This window comes from Balearica regulorum, chromosome 13, assembly GCF_011004875.1.
Source record: "Balearica regulorum gibbericeps isolate bBalReg1 chromosome 13, bBalReg1.pri, whole genome shotgun sequence".
Classification (NCBI taxonomy): Eukaryota; Metazoa; Chordata; class Aves; order Gruiformes; family Gruidae; genus Balearica; species Balearica regulorum.
Window position 1 is genome coordinate 2,719,103 of NC_046196.1, and position 16,272 is coordinate 2,735,374.

General features: G+C 54.3%; 1 protein-coding gene across 4 annotated transcripts in view; it reads right to left on the reverse strand.

Moving 5' to 3' along the window:
- The window catches only part of JPH3 (junctophilin 3), a 58,348-nt gene extending 42,281 nt beyond the window's left edge, over positions 1-16,067 (reverse strand). Inside the window, exons 1-3 of one of the 4 annotated variants that reach the window (XR_012837606.1) lie at positions 14,421-16,065; positions 13,230-13,396; positions 13,034-13,130 (exon numbers count right to left, since the gene is read on the reverse strand). Coding sequence is in view for 3 of the 4 variants with exons in the window: in XM_075765689.1 (XP_075621804.1) it covers positions 13,105-13,130; positions 14,421-14,802 (408 nt within the window). In the remaining variant the exon portion in view is untranslated. Of the gene's footprint in view, positions 1-13,033; positions 13,131-13,229; positions 13,397-14,420 lie in introns of those variants that run through there. The other 3 variants (XM_075765688.1, XM_075765689.1, XM_075765687.1) reach the window with 3 other exon arrangements.
- Between the last annotated feature and the right edge of the window lie 205 nt (positions 16,068-16,272).

The window sequence follows — 16,272 nt, forward strand, 5'->3', positions numbered from 1 at the left end:
AGGTGCTATATTATCTGGGTGATGGCATTGTGCACCCCAAAAAAATGCCAGTCCCAAGCTAGGGGACCCCACGAAGACTGCCTTGCAGAAGGAGCATGGAGAGGCAGGGCCAAGCAGGCAGGATTTACCGAGGGTTTATAGGATTAGCACCGGGGAGGGAGGCAGAGCTCCAGGATTACGGCAAGCACTGTCAGGGCAGGGTGAGGAGGTGGTGGCAGGGCTGGCAGGGAGAAGGATAGGGGACAGCCAGCAAGATGGCTGGCAAACAGCTCGGAGGAGACGTCAGACACATCCTGTGGTTGGGTTTAAGCAGTGAGCCTGGCTTGCCCCGCTGCAGCCCTCTTTGGTGTCCCCAAGAGCAGGCAACAACCGATGCCATGCACCCACAGCTCTTCCCGTGCCCAACGGCACCTGGAATGGAGCCCGTGGCCGGGCAGAGTCCCCCAAGCCATCCGTCCATCCCCTGCAGACCTTGCACCATCTCGCTCCCCTTTCTGGCTCCCTCCCAGAGCATCTCGGCAGGACAACCTACTGGGGGTGACGGGCAGCAGCTGGGTGAGAGAGATTTCCTCCAACGCCCCGAGCACCCCTGCGAAGGCAGACCCCCGCATGGCTTGGGATCTCTTCGCACCGTGCTCACCATCCCATTTCCCCTGGAGATGGATTCAACGGGTTTCAGGGAAAGATGCCAGTGTGGGCAAGGGGACAGGGAGAAAAGGTCCTGCATGAGATCCGTCAGAGCCTGCCCTGACCACGTCCTGTCCTCCCTTTCCCTTGGCTGAATCCTTTGACTTGGCCCCTGGCCCCAGGCAGGTCCCTTGACCTCCGTGTCCCCTAGCAAATCTGCAGCTGAAAAAAAACCCCAACGGATTAAACTGAAGCACCGTAAAGCAAGCACGGCCCTTTGCTGAAAACCAGAGGCAGCAGCAAAGAGCAGAACAAAGCGCTCTTGGAGCAGGCGTGACAGCGCGTCTCAGCTGGAGCAGAGGCGGCAAATTGGTCACAGCAGGTTACAGCTGCAGCGAGCGCCTGTGCGTATCTCCAGCAAGGCAGAGGTGCCCTGGAAGCTGTCATCTTTGCATGGCCTTAAAACCTGCTCCTAGAATTGCACGGCTGCCAGGAGCAATTGCTGCATCTCCTTGGCAAGGCTGATTTTTCGAGGCAGAGGATGCAAGGACTTGAGGAGCCATCCCATCCAGCTGGCCCGTCCTGCTTCTCCCCTCCCAGCATCACGGAGCAACTCCCAGCAGAGAGCAAAACCCGAACCCCAAGTCTGTTTTCATAGATACCGTTGCTCTCCTGATTGCTTCCCCGCTGGAGGCAGCAGCATGGGTTGCCTCTGGGGATTGCCTAGGAGGCCAGAGTCACCTCCCCGATGGCCAGTGAGACATCTGGCCACCTTCATGGCCACTAGCAGATCAAAGCGCTTCCTTCCAAGGAGCTGATTTCATCCGTTCTCCCTCACCCAAACAGCACTCCTTCCTTCATCTGACTTGATTACGTTTTAAACCCTTAAATATCCCAGGATTTGGCCACGAATGCTGGAAGGTCTCAGAGCCATCTGATCTGCATTGCTAAGCACTGTCACCTCCTCCCCTTGCACTGCTCAGCTTAACCTCTGCCCCCGAACATTTGCAGATATATGCACAAAGCTTAATCTCACAAGGAGCCGGGAGACTCTTCCTCCCTGCAGAGGAAACAGGATTTTATGGTTTTCCACTTTACGTGCCAGGATGGACCAGCTACGGCTGTGTCAGAGCCAGGGAGGTGAGCAGGGAGCGGGCAACGGGAAGCCCGTGCAGCGGGGAGTGTGGGACGGGGCTGGGTGTAACAGGACAAGCACGTGTGATGCAAAAAGTCCCCAGACTGATCTGCTGAGGTGCTGAACAGAGGTCCTCAAGGACTTCAGTGCAAATGTGGAGAGCTGAGCACCTCCCAGGGTCAGGGCAGAAGAGCAGATGCCCTCTTTACCTGTGGGTAAGAGCGGACTATTCCTCCGTTGGGATGGGAAGCGGGGAGCAAGCCAACACTACTGCAATCCTGGCCACAGGCTGATTGCTTTGCCCAAGCCAGGGCACCGTGGAAAAGAAGCAAAGCCACCGTGATGGAGGAGAATTGCTGGGGAGGAAAATGTGCCAACGTCTTCCCTCCAGCCATGCAGGTCACTCTCATGGATGACTCCAAGATGCCACAAATATCCATCCCACTTCCGTGTGGCCCTTTTGCACTAGGCAAAAAGGACAAAGAGCAGCCGAGAAAGTCTTGGAGATGGAAAGAAAATCCTCCCGAGCGAGGTAATTTGTGCCTTACTATGGCAATACAACTGAAGCAGCAACCATTTCTGTGTTGTAGCTCTTTCCTTACTATCAATATTTGCAAAATGCTTCCCAAAGCATTAATTGCATGAGATTAATGGAGTGATTGCACTGGGGAAAATGCGGCATCCATTCCGTGGCCAGGGCAGCATTGTGCAGGCAGCTGTAGGCAGCCGAGCTGTGTGGCCAGGGCTAGGGCTGGGTGGGAATCGTGGACAGATGCACGACAGGAGAGAGCTGGAGAGCCAGGCAAAGAAATCTCAGCCACCACTACCATCCTGCTGAAAAGAAGGTCTGATCCTGCCCTGGGAATGGGAATTTTGCCATTCTTTGTAATGGCAGCAAGATCAGACCCGAGGGGATAAGCAGGTTGTGCTCTTGTTTGCTGCGGTTTTATCCCGGGGAAGACTTCTTGACTCCTGGTGTAATCACTCCAGCAGGATTTGGCCAAGATAAAAGGTGATGCCAAGAAGGGTGGGGATGTGGCCACATGTATGGCACACGTATGGAGCAGAGATAAGGAGAGGGCATAACCTGAGGCTGGGAGGAAATAACTGAAGTCATCCTGAAAGATGGATCGGTGAGAATATTCCTCTTTTGGAAACAGCAGATGGGGCGTGAGAAAGGGAACGGGCTAGCAAGAACGATGAGGAAAGTCAGGATGGGAAGGAAACATGGAGGGAAGAAAATGGGCAATGGGGTTGTTGGCCATTTGTGCTTTTAAGCCTGGGTTTGGGGAATTTTTTTGTCTGGCTCCTCTTGAAGCAAGGTTGGGTTGTTTCCAAATGGCTTTTAAAACTCCTGCAGGAATTTCCATTGCCTTGAGGACTGTGCGGAGCCCCATCCCTGGCTGGAGCCAGCCAGGCTGAAAGCAGAAAGCGGGAAGTCACTGGCCTCCAAAGCATCATTCCTGATGCTCCAGCAGAAAATCATACGTTTTGAGAAACGACACGTACCAAAAAGTAATCTAATTTGTTGCAGTTATTCAGCGCTTTCTCAGCATTTGGCTCAGGAGGTTAAAATTCATTCTGGGAAGAAAGCAGAGTCTGCAGGGCTGCTCCTGTTGTCCCCATAATGCCAAAATCCCTGAAATCAGGGTTCGCCCTGGTTTGCACCTTGCAGAAACGGGGAGGTGAGTGAGACCCCGTGCAAAGCCGGTGGTGAGATGGCTGGGTGCAACCTCTGTGCCTCGCGTTCCCTGTTGGAAACGGGGATAACGCAGCAGCACTCCGGCAATTCAGCTGGGTATTGGGAAGACTAATTGGCTCCAGTTTGCAAAGTGCTCCGGGAGGATCTGAGGCATCACAGACACCAGGAAGAACAATGGGTTTCTGTTCATTTCCTTGGCTTTGCCAAGGAGTTTTTGGGGATTTTCCTGGGGAGTGGGGAAGGAGGAGACCAGTCTCCATCTCCAGCTCATCTCCCTGGGGTACAGCCACTGCAGCGGGGCTTGCATGGGTGTTCGTGGGTCCAGGACTGTGGAGGGAGCTGCTCCTTCTTGCAGATGAGGTCTCCACCATGGCAGGGAAGAGGCAACCAACTCTTGGCTTGCTCTTCCCACATGCAGCACACTGGGCTGAAACCTCAGGCAAGAAGAAGAGTCACTTCATTGATGCCATTTGCCTCCATACCAGGTGCCTTTTGCACATAAGAAAGCGATGCAGAGGGAAAGAAGACCTGAAACATCTAGAAAATACGGCCTTTCTGGCCCGGACGGAGGTTGCCTACAGCATTGCACTCAGCAGGTAACGATGAGAAATGCTGGAGGGTGGAAGCACCCGGCTTTGCCGCTTGCTGAGGGTCTGCCTGGCACCCACGGTCCTCTCCTGCTTACAGAGAGATGGTGAAGACCAACAACGATGCCCGGGGCAATCTGGCTGTCAGACAAATAAGCAGCACCAGGAGTTTCCTTAGGGCACGCTGGAGCAATAGGCGGATTTTGAACAATATGGGGGGGAAGCCCCAAGGCAGGATGATGGGCTGCTCACAGCCCCGCAACGTACGTGGGGCTTCCCTCGGCCCAAGGTGGGATCATGCGCTTGGATATAAACCTGACCCATCTTCACCATGGTGTTGGAAGGAGACAAAAGTCAGGATTTTTTGGGTTGGAATGGCTGCATTTTCTTTCCTCCCTCTCCCCATACCCAAGGATTTGGCATTTTTCAGGCTGCTGAGCCCTCTGGCCCCAGTCCAGGAACACCATTAAGTACAAGCGTTACGGACTGAAGGCTGCTCGCAGGCTTTTCCCGCACCGAGACGGCCGGTTCGGTGTCCTGCAGGACGAAGCCCTCCGCAAGCACACGGGGTAAAGCACATGGGGAGATTTGCACAGACCTGCCCTGCCTTGCTCCGCTTCAGTTTCTCACACGGAGAAATTCAAGCAGTTATTTAGGATGTTGCAAAGCATTTTGAGGCCCGCGGACACATACATATTATTATCACAACGTGACCTCGGAAAAAGTCAAATGCTTAGAAAACTATTCCTTACCCATCAGTAACACCGAGTTAAAAACCCCACCAATAACCCACTGTCATAGGTCAACGCAAGGTATTTCCAGGTGAGCTAAAATAACCGGTGACACGGGCGCGGGTGCAGGTTTCTCTGTAGCCTCTGTCCCACCCTTGATGCACAGCCAGATCCGCCTGTTACGGTGACTGTGTTCGGCGACGGCAGCGTTCCAAACCTCCCAGCTCGCTTTCGCCACTCAGTGAAATTTGGGAACGGGGTCTGAGTTGTCCGAAGTGCCCGTCCACTTTTCAAAACCGAGCAGAAGTCATCAGACCTTGCAAATTGCTAGTTTATCTCGTGAAGGATCCTTCCTGGTATGCTCACCGCCCCTCTTATCTCTGAACTCTGCAGCATAGTAATTAAAGATGTCTGATGGCAATAATTGGGCCAGTCTCTTGAATTATGATACAAGGAGCAAGTTTTACAGATATCCCTTTCCAGCTATTCGATATCAGAAAGGCCCAGGGAGGATTCATGCAGAAATCATGTTTAGCATCTCAGAAACATCCATCCCAAAGAGAAGATGAATGAGAGAAAAGAGAGGAGGGGAGGATGCGAATTCAGCCTCGGTCCTGATGGTGAGATAACGGGGACATCCTTGTCGGTCACCCCGGCTGATGCCCAGCAGTCAGGGGACCTCGCTGGTAAAAATGTGACCCCCAAAAGTGCTGCCTGCATGTATGGGTCCTCCTGAGCATGCACAGGGGGGCACGTTTGCTGCCAAGACACCCCACGAGCCGTCCTTCTGCACTACCACTCCTGGCAGCAGGACAAGGCGTTGCACTGGGTGACTTGCATTCCCTGCCCCGTCCCCAGCTGATGGTCGGAGAGCAGCAGTCGTCCCCCAGATGGTCACCTGTATCCTGCTCTGGCATGATATGGAGGGCTAGGACTTGCCACCTGCATTGCCCACCGCGAAAGGTGGGAATCGGTGCTGGTGCATGTGGGCGACGCCGCACGGATACGGCATCAGCAGCAAATTATCTTCCCCCCTCAGCCCTGCCAAGGCTCTCCATGCCTCTGACCATCACCAAGGCATGCTAAAAGCACAGTCAGATGCTTCTGCTGTGGCTGCTAATTTGCCAAAAATATGCTCTGGTAACTGCTTACACAGGGGAAGAAATAAAGTATGGATTTTTGAGTATGCAAATATAATCTGCAGGCACAAACACGTGATGGATGTTAGTCATATTGCTTAATGTGAGGCTGGATACATACATACACGATGGGCACGGCGAGGTCTAGGCATCCTTGGAAGAGAGAAGGGGAAGAGAGAAAGGAGAAGGAAGAAGAGCAGAGCAGAGAGGGCTACAGCAGAGCTGTCACGGGCTGCTTTGCTACTGCCTGGGTGCTGGGTAGCATTAAGGCTGTTGCTGAGGCTCAAGAAATAATAAATCATTACACGTCTGCAGCTCCTATCAGCACGGTTAGCTTGCACTTTTTAAAGCTAAATGGCAGGGACGCTCCACCTAAGGAAACGAACCAGTGGAGTTGTTGGGTTTGGACGATGGACCGCAGGAGATCACTTGGCAAGCAGGTAGAGATGGGTGCGGGGCTGGCAGAGCCAGCACCTCGCTGGGCACCTCTGCAGGAGCAGGAGCTGGGGGCTGGAGAGAGGAGAGGGATTTATAGAGCCTCATGCCACAGCCAGGGAACCTGCCTCCTCCTCTGGGGATGCAAATCACAACCTAATTTCAGTTACTCTCTGGCTGAAATGCCACAGATCAGGGATTGCTTAACCGTTCTCCATAGGGAAAATCATCTGAAAGGCAGGTTCGGATGTGGCAAGAATGCCACGTGGGGAGTCCTTTATATTCGCATTGCCACGATGCCTGCCCCAAAGACACTTTGCAGTCAGGAGATCAGCAGAACGAAGCTACATTCCTCACTGGTAAACATTAATGTGCGTCATGGTATCACAAAGACTGCTGGTATTTGCACTTACAGAGGGGAAACTGAGGCACAGAGCGAGACGGAGGATGAGCTCCTCCACCAAAACGCTCCCACTGCGGGCACAAAGTGGCTTTGCACAGCCTACAGCAAAACTGCGGCAGGGCAGGGAACGGGGCAAAGCCCCGAGTTGATGTCCTCCCTCTGAAGATAACCCCAGCTGCGGGAATTAAGCCATTTTCCACAGGGACTGGCCAGTGACGAATACGTGCCCGTATAATGTTAAGGAGAAGCAACCCCAGGAAAAAAATCACATATGGAAATTCAGCTCAGATAACATCTGCGAGAGGAGCATCCCCCCAGACCCGCAACTACGTTCGGGCTTGCCCGACCATGGATTCTGAGGCATTTTGGCTATTATTTGCTTCGAGGGGGGAAAAAACTCAATTTGCTCTCCATTTGCAGGAAAACACAAGTCCGTCCCGAGCATCCCCTCCCTCTTCCCTCTCCTTGTTTCTGTAGCGCCTGCTTCCCCGAGCCCGTTTGCATTCGTTAGTGATTGCCTTCTCCAGCCAGCATTTGGAGAGATGCTTCAAACCATTATAATGATGATCAAATCTCAGCATCGCTAATTCTGAAGGAGCTCATAATGCGTCTCAGGCCAGTCATGATTTTTCTTAAAGCGCCAGGTCCTGGAGTCAGGGGAAATAGAGCTTTTCAAAAGAAAAGAACTAAAGAAAGAAATTTCTAGTCTTCCTGGGAGTGGAAAGTTCTGGGTTTGCCAGAGGCAGGGAAAATCAAGGGAGCATCATCCCCTGGTGAAATGGGGCCCATAGTTTTGCCCAGGGCAGCTGAATCCGTGTGGATTTTGGACCACCGACTGGGTCCAAAACCAGGATGAGGCTTTAGCACGAGGGATGCGAAACACATTAACATATCACTCAGCACCTTTATTACAGCTAATGTGCTCCTCTCACAAAGCAGAGTGAAATCGGGCTAATGCTTAGTCCGTTAATCCTCCAGCGCTCTAATCCTCATCGCAAACTCTGTGATCTCACCCCATTTCTCAGCAGAGCTCACGGGAGTAAAGGCTAATTCTCCGACGCTCACAAACGGCGCTGCGTGCCGGCACCGGGTTTTGGAGGGCTGCATCCGTTGCGAGGTGTGGGAGATGCTCAGCCGCATGGGATGAGGCTGAGCTCCCCACGGATTAGGGACACGAGGCTGCACCAGGAGCGGGGACGGCACAGGACGGGATAAGGCGAGAGCAGGGTTTATTTATTTCCTGAGAAATAACTGATCAATCCCTTGTTGAGTCCAGGGAAACACCTTGCAGACCCAAAAAGTGATGCCCTGAGCAGGAAATCATATCATTCTAGTGATCATCATGGTGCGAATATCTGCAGACTTTGGGATCTTGCTCTGGCTGTTCACTCATTCATGAAAATTCATGATGCTCTGCTGTATGCTAAGAGTAAGTGGAACCTCTTCAGGGAATAATATTGGGAGTGACTGTTCTAAGGGAATGCTCATGCATCGATTGCAATTTTTAAGGATTTTTTTGATTCAAAGGCCAGAATCTGTCTGTGAAAAGCCAATATCAAACCCCAAAATATAAACACTTGCCATCCAAGTAGGTTTTTTTCTCCAAGTTCCCCTTTTCTGTTAACAGTCAAATAAGCTAATTCTATGTTAAACAGCTTATTGCAGGGGAAACTAGTATCAAGGGTCTCCTGTAACTATTGCAAACCCTTGCAAAAATACCCTTTCTTGGTCAGGATTTCAGTCAATGCCAAACCCAGACCCCCAACAGGTCAAAACTGCAAAATCTCACAGGACAGATGCTAAACCACAGCGTTGCCCCCTATAAGATGATCACCAACCCCATCCTGCCCGGCTTCTGTATCTTCAAGTCATGCCTACATTAATACAGATCATTCATCTACATCAGCCTTACCTGACTCAGAGCATTCAAAATGAATCGGGTTCATTTTAAAATCAAGGCATTTTTAAACAGAAGGCATTTTTAGCTCTCGTCTGCTGGTTTCCAAGCCTATAAGAATGACTTTTCTGCAATAGTCTGGGTGGAAACCTTGCTTTAAAAAATGAAGCTGAAAATCTTGCAGAATCACATGATTCCACAAGCTGGAGCTTCAAGGAAAAAAAATGTTCAGCTACAGGAGCAGATGTCACCCGACCACGAGGAGCCCCATGGGATATCAAATCAAATATCCTGAGATTTGCATTAAAAGCTGCGAGAAACCCTGGGGTAACCCATCCCAGCATCCCCAGTCAAAGGATATTAAAATTGTGCTTCAGGACTTAAGTCACCCTCTATTATGGGTCAGGGAGAGGCAGGGAAAGGGGGTCAGATTGCCCCAAGGTGGGGGTCCCCCGCCATCCCCTGGAGCATCACGCACCGGACAAAATCCTCGAGAAGGTGGAGCTGGGGTCTAAGCCTGTCTGGCAATTTCTATCATCTCCTGTACTTTTCCCCGGGGCCAAAATCCTTCTTCCTCTGTCCTGAGCTGTACCTGAAACTAAGCAGCATGTTCCAGTGAGATAAGTAATTACCATGACTTCATATCATTTATTTTTAATGACACTGGTCAGAATCTTCATTTAGTATTTTGATTCATTTCTCTATGTTCGGCGTGTCCCGACGTTTCAGTTATTGCTCTCCTGTAACCACCGTTGCACTGCCAGCATCTTCTGTACCAAATCTAAACAGCAAGATGCTTCACAAATTAAGTTCATAGTTGTTGGGTTTTTTTTTAATTAGCAGGTTCTTAGGGGGGTTATTAGCACCCGCTAGGGCTGTGCCTGGATTCTGCAGGAACCGGGAGGACCGGGGGATCAGGGCACGTTTGTATTTGCTTGTTTCCACCCACTATTTAAAGCGCATCAACAATTCCTTCCCGGCAGCAAAATAAGACGAGAGCTGATACTTTTAAGGTAATTCTGACATCTGCGCTATGAATAGATCGCATGGAAATTTGCCCTCCCCAGTTGGTTCCCTGCAGCTGTAGAGGAACCTGTGAAAAACCCCGGTAAGGAGAGAGGCATGAGCAGCCCTTGGTGATGCCCCTGCCCTCGGCGGCACCGGCCGGTGGTGGTTCATCCAAAACTACTTCTTGGCTCAGGTGAGGGAGCTGCGGCCCCTTCCCGAACTGGCAGGTCCCCCTGCGGCATCTCCCGGTCCATTCCCCCTCCCCCGGAGAGACCCTTTACACTGGCAAGGGACCTGCTTTTGCAAAATATTTCCTGTTTTTCATCTCCTCAACCACTTCAAAGCCATTTGGTTGGTGGCTCCTGGTGCACCTGCTAAGAGACACCACCGGCTGGAGGTGTCACCGGTGCCACTGTGAGGTAGGGAAAGTGGGGCACGGACCTGCCACGGCTCCTGCCCGGGCAGGACAGGCTGCGAGAGAGCCCACGCCGACAGCTCCCACCGCACTGCTTCCCTCTCCCCGTCGTTTGCAAAGCACAAAAATTTCCCAGCCCGGGCCAAGAAAACCCACTTGCCTACTCACACGGTGCTAACAATGAAAACACTAATTATATTTCACTCACCTATCAAAGGGATGATTCATTTAGGTGAGTGGGCACGGAGGATTACACAAGATGAACACCACGATGCGACCGCCCGTCCGTTTTGGGGTAGCCCTCCCGAGAAACAAGGCTGTGTGGAGCACGTGGTCACCTGGGATGGGGTGAGGGGGCGGCGGCAGGAGGGACCCGGCACGGCCCCGATGCACCGCGGACACCTCCAGACCCGGGAACCGCTGCGAGCCGTTCCCCGAGGGCTGGCCGGGCAGCGGGGACCCGAGCGAGGGGCTGATCCCCTCCCCGAGCCCCTGTCCGGTGTTGGATCCCAAATGCTCAGCTGGGCAGAGGTGGAGGGAGGAGAAAAACAGCTTTGGTAGGGACCGAAAGGGTGAAAGCAGATTTGGGGCTTTCTTCATCCACCCCATGTCATCCGCTCCCACGGCCATGGTTGCAGCAGCTAAACCCAAACCCAATGCAGAAGCCCAGGATTTCCACAGCAAGGCTGCAGTTACAACTCAAACTGTCCCCAGGGTAAAATCACTGAGTATTTCCAAAGTGTCCGAGGAGTTACAGAAAGGCAGGAACCAGCTGAGATGTCTCCAGACCTGCTCAGGAAAAGGTCTCCAACGGGAGAAGGTCTCCAACCCTCTGCTCCAGAGGTTCCACCAGTTCCAGCAAGGGCGACGGCAGCGGCCCCGGCTCACATCGGTGCTGATCCAGGTGGATGCAGCCCCTTTCACCTCAAGCAAGGGTACAATCCTGCTCCTGCTCTGGAGCCGGGCTGAATCGGGCCCAGCAAACGAGCGGTGCAACTCCAGCACCCGAGTGAAGCGGTCCTCAGAAGCCTGGTTTATGTAATATCAGGGTGCTTCTGGATGGGGGCAGGAGGGGGCAGGGATTTTTGGCAGAAGGATAAGGATTTGTCAGCAGTATCGTGGTTTGGGGGGAGTCCGAGTGAGCGCACGCACGCACGGGAAAGCCAGGATGGTGTACGCGTGTGCCGCAGGTGCAAGAACGTGGGTCGGGCGTGCAGCGGTGCCAGGGAGATTCGGCAAAGCGTGGGCTCCCAGGGGAACAGCGAGGCCGTATTTGCTTATTTGGGCTCTGCGCGATAGGTTTGCATTGACGGACGCGGCGCAGGGAACGCTGTTTGCATTCATCCGGCGCGTGCACGGGTCAGAGAGCGCTGGTGCCGGGCTGGGGGCAGACCACGTGCGTGTGGGTATGCAAGCGGAGGGGCGAAGCGGCGTCTCGGCGTGGGGAGGAGAGGCGTGTGTGCATGGCGATGAGTGTGTCCACGTGGGAGGTGCGAGATCTGCAAGCTGCATGTGGGGGAAGCGTGCATACGTGTGTGCGTGGCAGGCGTGAGCACCCGGCGTGGGGCTGGGCAGCGGGGGGGGAACGGTACCCGGGGCGATGAGGAGAGCCGGGACGGTGGTGGCGGGGAGGGGGTGGCGACGCGGCTCAGGCCACCGCATGCCGTACCCTACGTCCAAGCCCAACGCATCAACACGTGTGCATCAGTCATGCAAAATATCGCTCCCCAAGACGGCGCTGGCAATGGTTGGCGGAGCGTCGAGATTCGCCCTTACCCACTATTGTGCAAGGAAATGGTAAAATTGGAGTGAAACCCATGAATTCTGGGGCACCTCACTTCCTGAGCCTCGCTGCGCATTTAGGGACCCATCCCCTAGCCCTGGTTGATGTGCTAAAAAAAAATAAAAAATATGCAAGGGATGAATATTTATCTGTGGGTGGCAAGTGACAGATGCTGGGGCGAGGATTCTAGGATACTTCAGTTTGATGAAGGTAATAACTTGAATAGATTAATGAGAAACATCCTTCCCAACAGTTGCCTCCCCTGTGCCACAGCTACGCAGTCACCCTTCCAGCAGAGCTCCCGCGCACACCAGCTTCTTGCATCCAAACGCGCAAAGTTCATTAAGGTTCGGTGTCCGAAAGGCTGGAGATGCCAAACTCTGGTGTTTTCCACCCAGAATGCAGACAGATAACTGGGAAAGGCCCGTGGCCTCTGGGTACTTGCCACCGAGTTGGTGAAAGTGCAGTTTTGGCTGGGGTCAGTCGCTCTGCGGTGACTGCTCAGCCCAAACGGGGGGAAGCCGGGGTGCAGGAGCCCGGTCGGGGCGTGCACGGGCTGTCCCTGCTCCCGGCAGCAGGGTGGGCTTGGCCACACGTACCAGCGCTCTGCATCTTCCCAGCATGGCCGTCCCCTCCTCCTAGGAGGGTCTGCAGAGTCCCTGGGGGGGAGCATTTTGCTACAGACTCTGCCCTTTTCTCCCCCTGATCCTCTTCCCTCCTCCTAAAATGACAACCGTGCAGTATAGCTTTTCGGTCCCCAAACACCGAGAAGCCGGGCTGGCCTGCCAAGATGGAAGAAAAAGCTCTTTGCTTCTGGTAGGTTCTCAGAAACGATGAAACTGCTGATAAGCCACCCCGATCTGGAGATGCTCCCCAGGTTTCCCCAAAAACCGCTGCGCTGCAGTTGAGGGGGAAGCGTGCCGGGGTGCGGGCACGTGCGTGCCCGGGGACGGGGCCAGCTCTGCAACACCCAGCCCTCCGAGACCTGTAGTTTGTGGAGACTTCTGTCTGCCTTCCTGCAAACCTCCCCGGCAGGGGCTGGGTGCCAGGAGGGGAGCAGGGCGACGGCACTCGCGTTGGGAGCACGCAGAATCCCCCCCCCCCCGCCCCGCCACCAGCATCCCCTCCTGACCGCTTTGAACGTGGGAGACCGCGATTAATCTCTGACCAAGCTTTATTCTCAACTGAAGGACTCCTGGGATTTATCGACGGCTTGCAAACACACACCCGGCAGATTCCAGCTCAGACCCCAGCATTATTCCAGGCAGCTGAAACAAAAGGTTGCAGCTATATTTTCGTTTAGGAGAAAGCCACCAGCACAAAATTGTCATTAAAAAAAAAAAAAAAAAATCAAGAGATCATTCCACCTCTCCCTTTGAGAGCACAAAAGAGCAGCTGCAGGTAACGTTTCATCTTGCCTCCCTGTACAATCACAAAGCAGCAAACTGGGTTTTCTAGAGAAAGGTCTTGCAGCACCTTTCGGGAAGGCTGCGATGGAGCTGATCAACACTGCAATCTCCTTAATGTAGCAGTCCTGGAAAACGATAACATCTTTAAAAATAAAATAAAATAAAATAAAAGAGAGCCTAGATGGACATGTTTGCCAGCAAAACAACGGGGCAGCGTTGCCGAACGCCCCTGGGTGCCGGCAGGTAGGCCTGCCTTGTATTATGGTGGCAATTTAGATGGAAGTAGCCACAAAACATGAGAGAGGATGATACAGCCACTTACAGCACAGCACCAGCTGTTTCTCCTAGTTCAGCCTTAAAGCTTGTTAGTCCAGCAAAATTTTTTTTTTTTTGATCGCTCCAGTTGGGTTTTCTTGTTTTTAATTTAATCCTAGTTTCCCCTCAACATCTCGTTAAGCCGTGTTGACGGCAGAGAATAGCTTTGGTGATCCCTCTGAGCCCCTATGCTAAGCATTAAGCCGTAAACTAGGAATGTAAGACTCTTGTCTGAATTAAAGTCTTTTGCCTGGTATTATTAAGCGTGGGGCTGCGTTTGGAGGGGCTGCAGGGTGTGCAAAGACCCCCCAGCCCCTCGCTGGAAGCCTTTGCGGCGCCAGGGCTGCACCCATCTGTCCTGGATCCCCCCCGCACGCTCGCCTCCCCTCTGCCCCGGGTTGCTTCAACGCAAATCCTACAGGTTCCAGTGGTGCAGTCAGAACTGCCAATCCCATGTGCAACTCGGGTCGTCTCCCCACGGCTTGGCCCACCCCGTCCTCCCACACCCCCCCCCCCGCCCCGGGGAGAGAGCTGGGCACCCCCCCCCACCAGCGCAGCCGGTTCCCGGCCCCAAAAAGCCTGGTCGAGGAGAGCCAGGGGGAGGACCCGGTGCCCAGAGACCCACTGAACATATGGGGCTACCTGTGGCAAAGAGCTGGGCCGATGCCGTGCTGAGCTGGTTCCTCCTCTCCGGCAGGGTATGAGCATCCCTCGCTCCAAGCTAGCGGGTTGCAAACTCACAGACTCCAGCCCAAAGCCAGGCTCCCCGTTCCGAGGTTTGTACCCACACACCACCGCCCGCCCCGGCCGGGAAGGTATCGATGCAGCACCTACCTCCATCCGAGTAGGTCTCTGTCCCGTAGCCATCCTGTAATCCATTGCTCCAGGTGCCTTCGTACTTGGCCCCATTTCCAGTGCATTCTCGGACCCCGTATCGTCCCTTAAATCCGTGGGTCCACTCTCCTTTGTACACCCACTTCCCCTTGCTCTCCATGCCAATGCCATGGCGCTTGCCCTGCGCCCAGGTGCCCTGGTAAGTGTTGCCGCTGGGCCAAGTGTAGACCCCCAGCACCTCAAAGCCGTGACTCCAGGAGCCCGAATATTCACCTTGACCCTTCGGGCCGGTACAGATTCCGTGGCCATGAGCCTTTCCGTCCTCCCAGCCTCCACAGTACGACCCTCCATCGTCAAAATTAAACCTTCCCCCACTGGACATGCATGTAATTCGGTTTGCAAATCCCCCAAAAGGTGAAAAAAAAAAAAAAAAAAAAAGGCAGAAAATAAAATGCGAACGATGACTTGGGGAAAAAAAAAATCAAAAAAAAAAATCAAATCAAATCAAACTCAATCGAAATCATGCACCAGATCCAGGGAGCTGCTTAAGCCAGTTTCTTGTGATTATTCATTCTCTGGGAGTATGTTCAGGATCAGTTCTCTCTTCCCCTGCTGTGGAAACAGTATCATTAAAAAAAAAAAAAAAAAAAAAAAATAGCAGCAAGAACAGCAGCAGCTATTGGGTTTTGGTGCAAACGACTCCACCTAAAAACCATCCAAGGCAGGGAACGGGGGTGGGGGGGAAGGAAAAAAAAAAAAAAAAAAAAAAAAAAAGAGGCCAAATGCCAAGAGAAGGAAAAGGAAAAATAAACCCAAACCGGCGCTCCGCAGCCCAGCGCACCCCGACGGGAGGACGCCTCACAGCCCCCGCTGTGACCTCCACCTCGGGCTGCCCGGCCGCCCAGCCTGGCTCCGGCGCAGGGCCGGGGGGAGCGGCGGGAGCGGCGGCATGGCGGGGCCGGGCGCGGCGGCGGCGGGGCGGCTCAGCAGCAATGCGGTGCCTCTGCCGCCCTCCCGCTCGGCTCCCCCAGCCTCTCCCGCTCCGGCCCTCGCAACGCGCACGCACCCCAGCGCCCTAAAAACCCGCCATCGCCTCCGTTATCCTCCTCCTTCTCTCTCCCCCCCCCCCCCCCCCCCCGCCTCTTTCCCCAACCCGCCCCCAGCAAACCTCACTCCCGGGGGTACCCGCTCGCCTCGCCCGGCGGATCCCACATCTTGGCCGGAGGATGCTCGGAGAGAGGTTGGATGCCGGGGTGAGGGGCTGGGGGTCGGGGGAGGGAGTGGGGGGGTGGGGGGGGCAGAGGGCCTCCGCTCGCCCCGCTCTCCCCACGGCCTCCCCCCACCTTCCCGGTTCCCTACGGGGATAAATCCTGCTTATTAATGAGCAGGGATCCTGAGCTTTCTGCTCTGCCTCATCTCCCGGCTCAGGGTGGATTTAAAGGGACAGGAACTGCGTCGCCGTCGCCTCCCGCCCCAGCAGGGCCGCGGCCCCCCGCAGCCCCCCAAGACCCCGCCGCGGCTGCGGGATGCTCCCCGGTTTTTATTTATCCCTTCATCTCTCCCCTGCCCAGCTCCCGCCGCTCTCCCGCTGCTTCTTCCATGCGACGAGGGGGTGGCCGTCCCCCGCCAGACCCGGGGGTCCCCGTTTGCAGGTGGATGGCTGGGGTGGGGGGAGGACAACGAGAAAGGGCCAAACGCCTCGTTCGGCGCCGCCAACGCCAAGTCTCTGGGCAGGCTTTGCTCCGTGCCTGGTCCAGTACACTGCGACTGCAACACAAATTATTTATTCATGAAAAGGCCGTGCTGTCGCTCGGGGTTTATGGCAGCGGTCCGGGGCTGGGTCCCCTCCCGG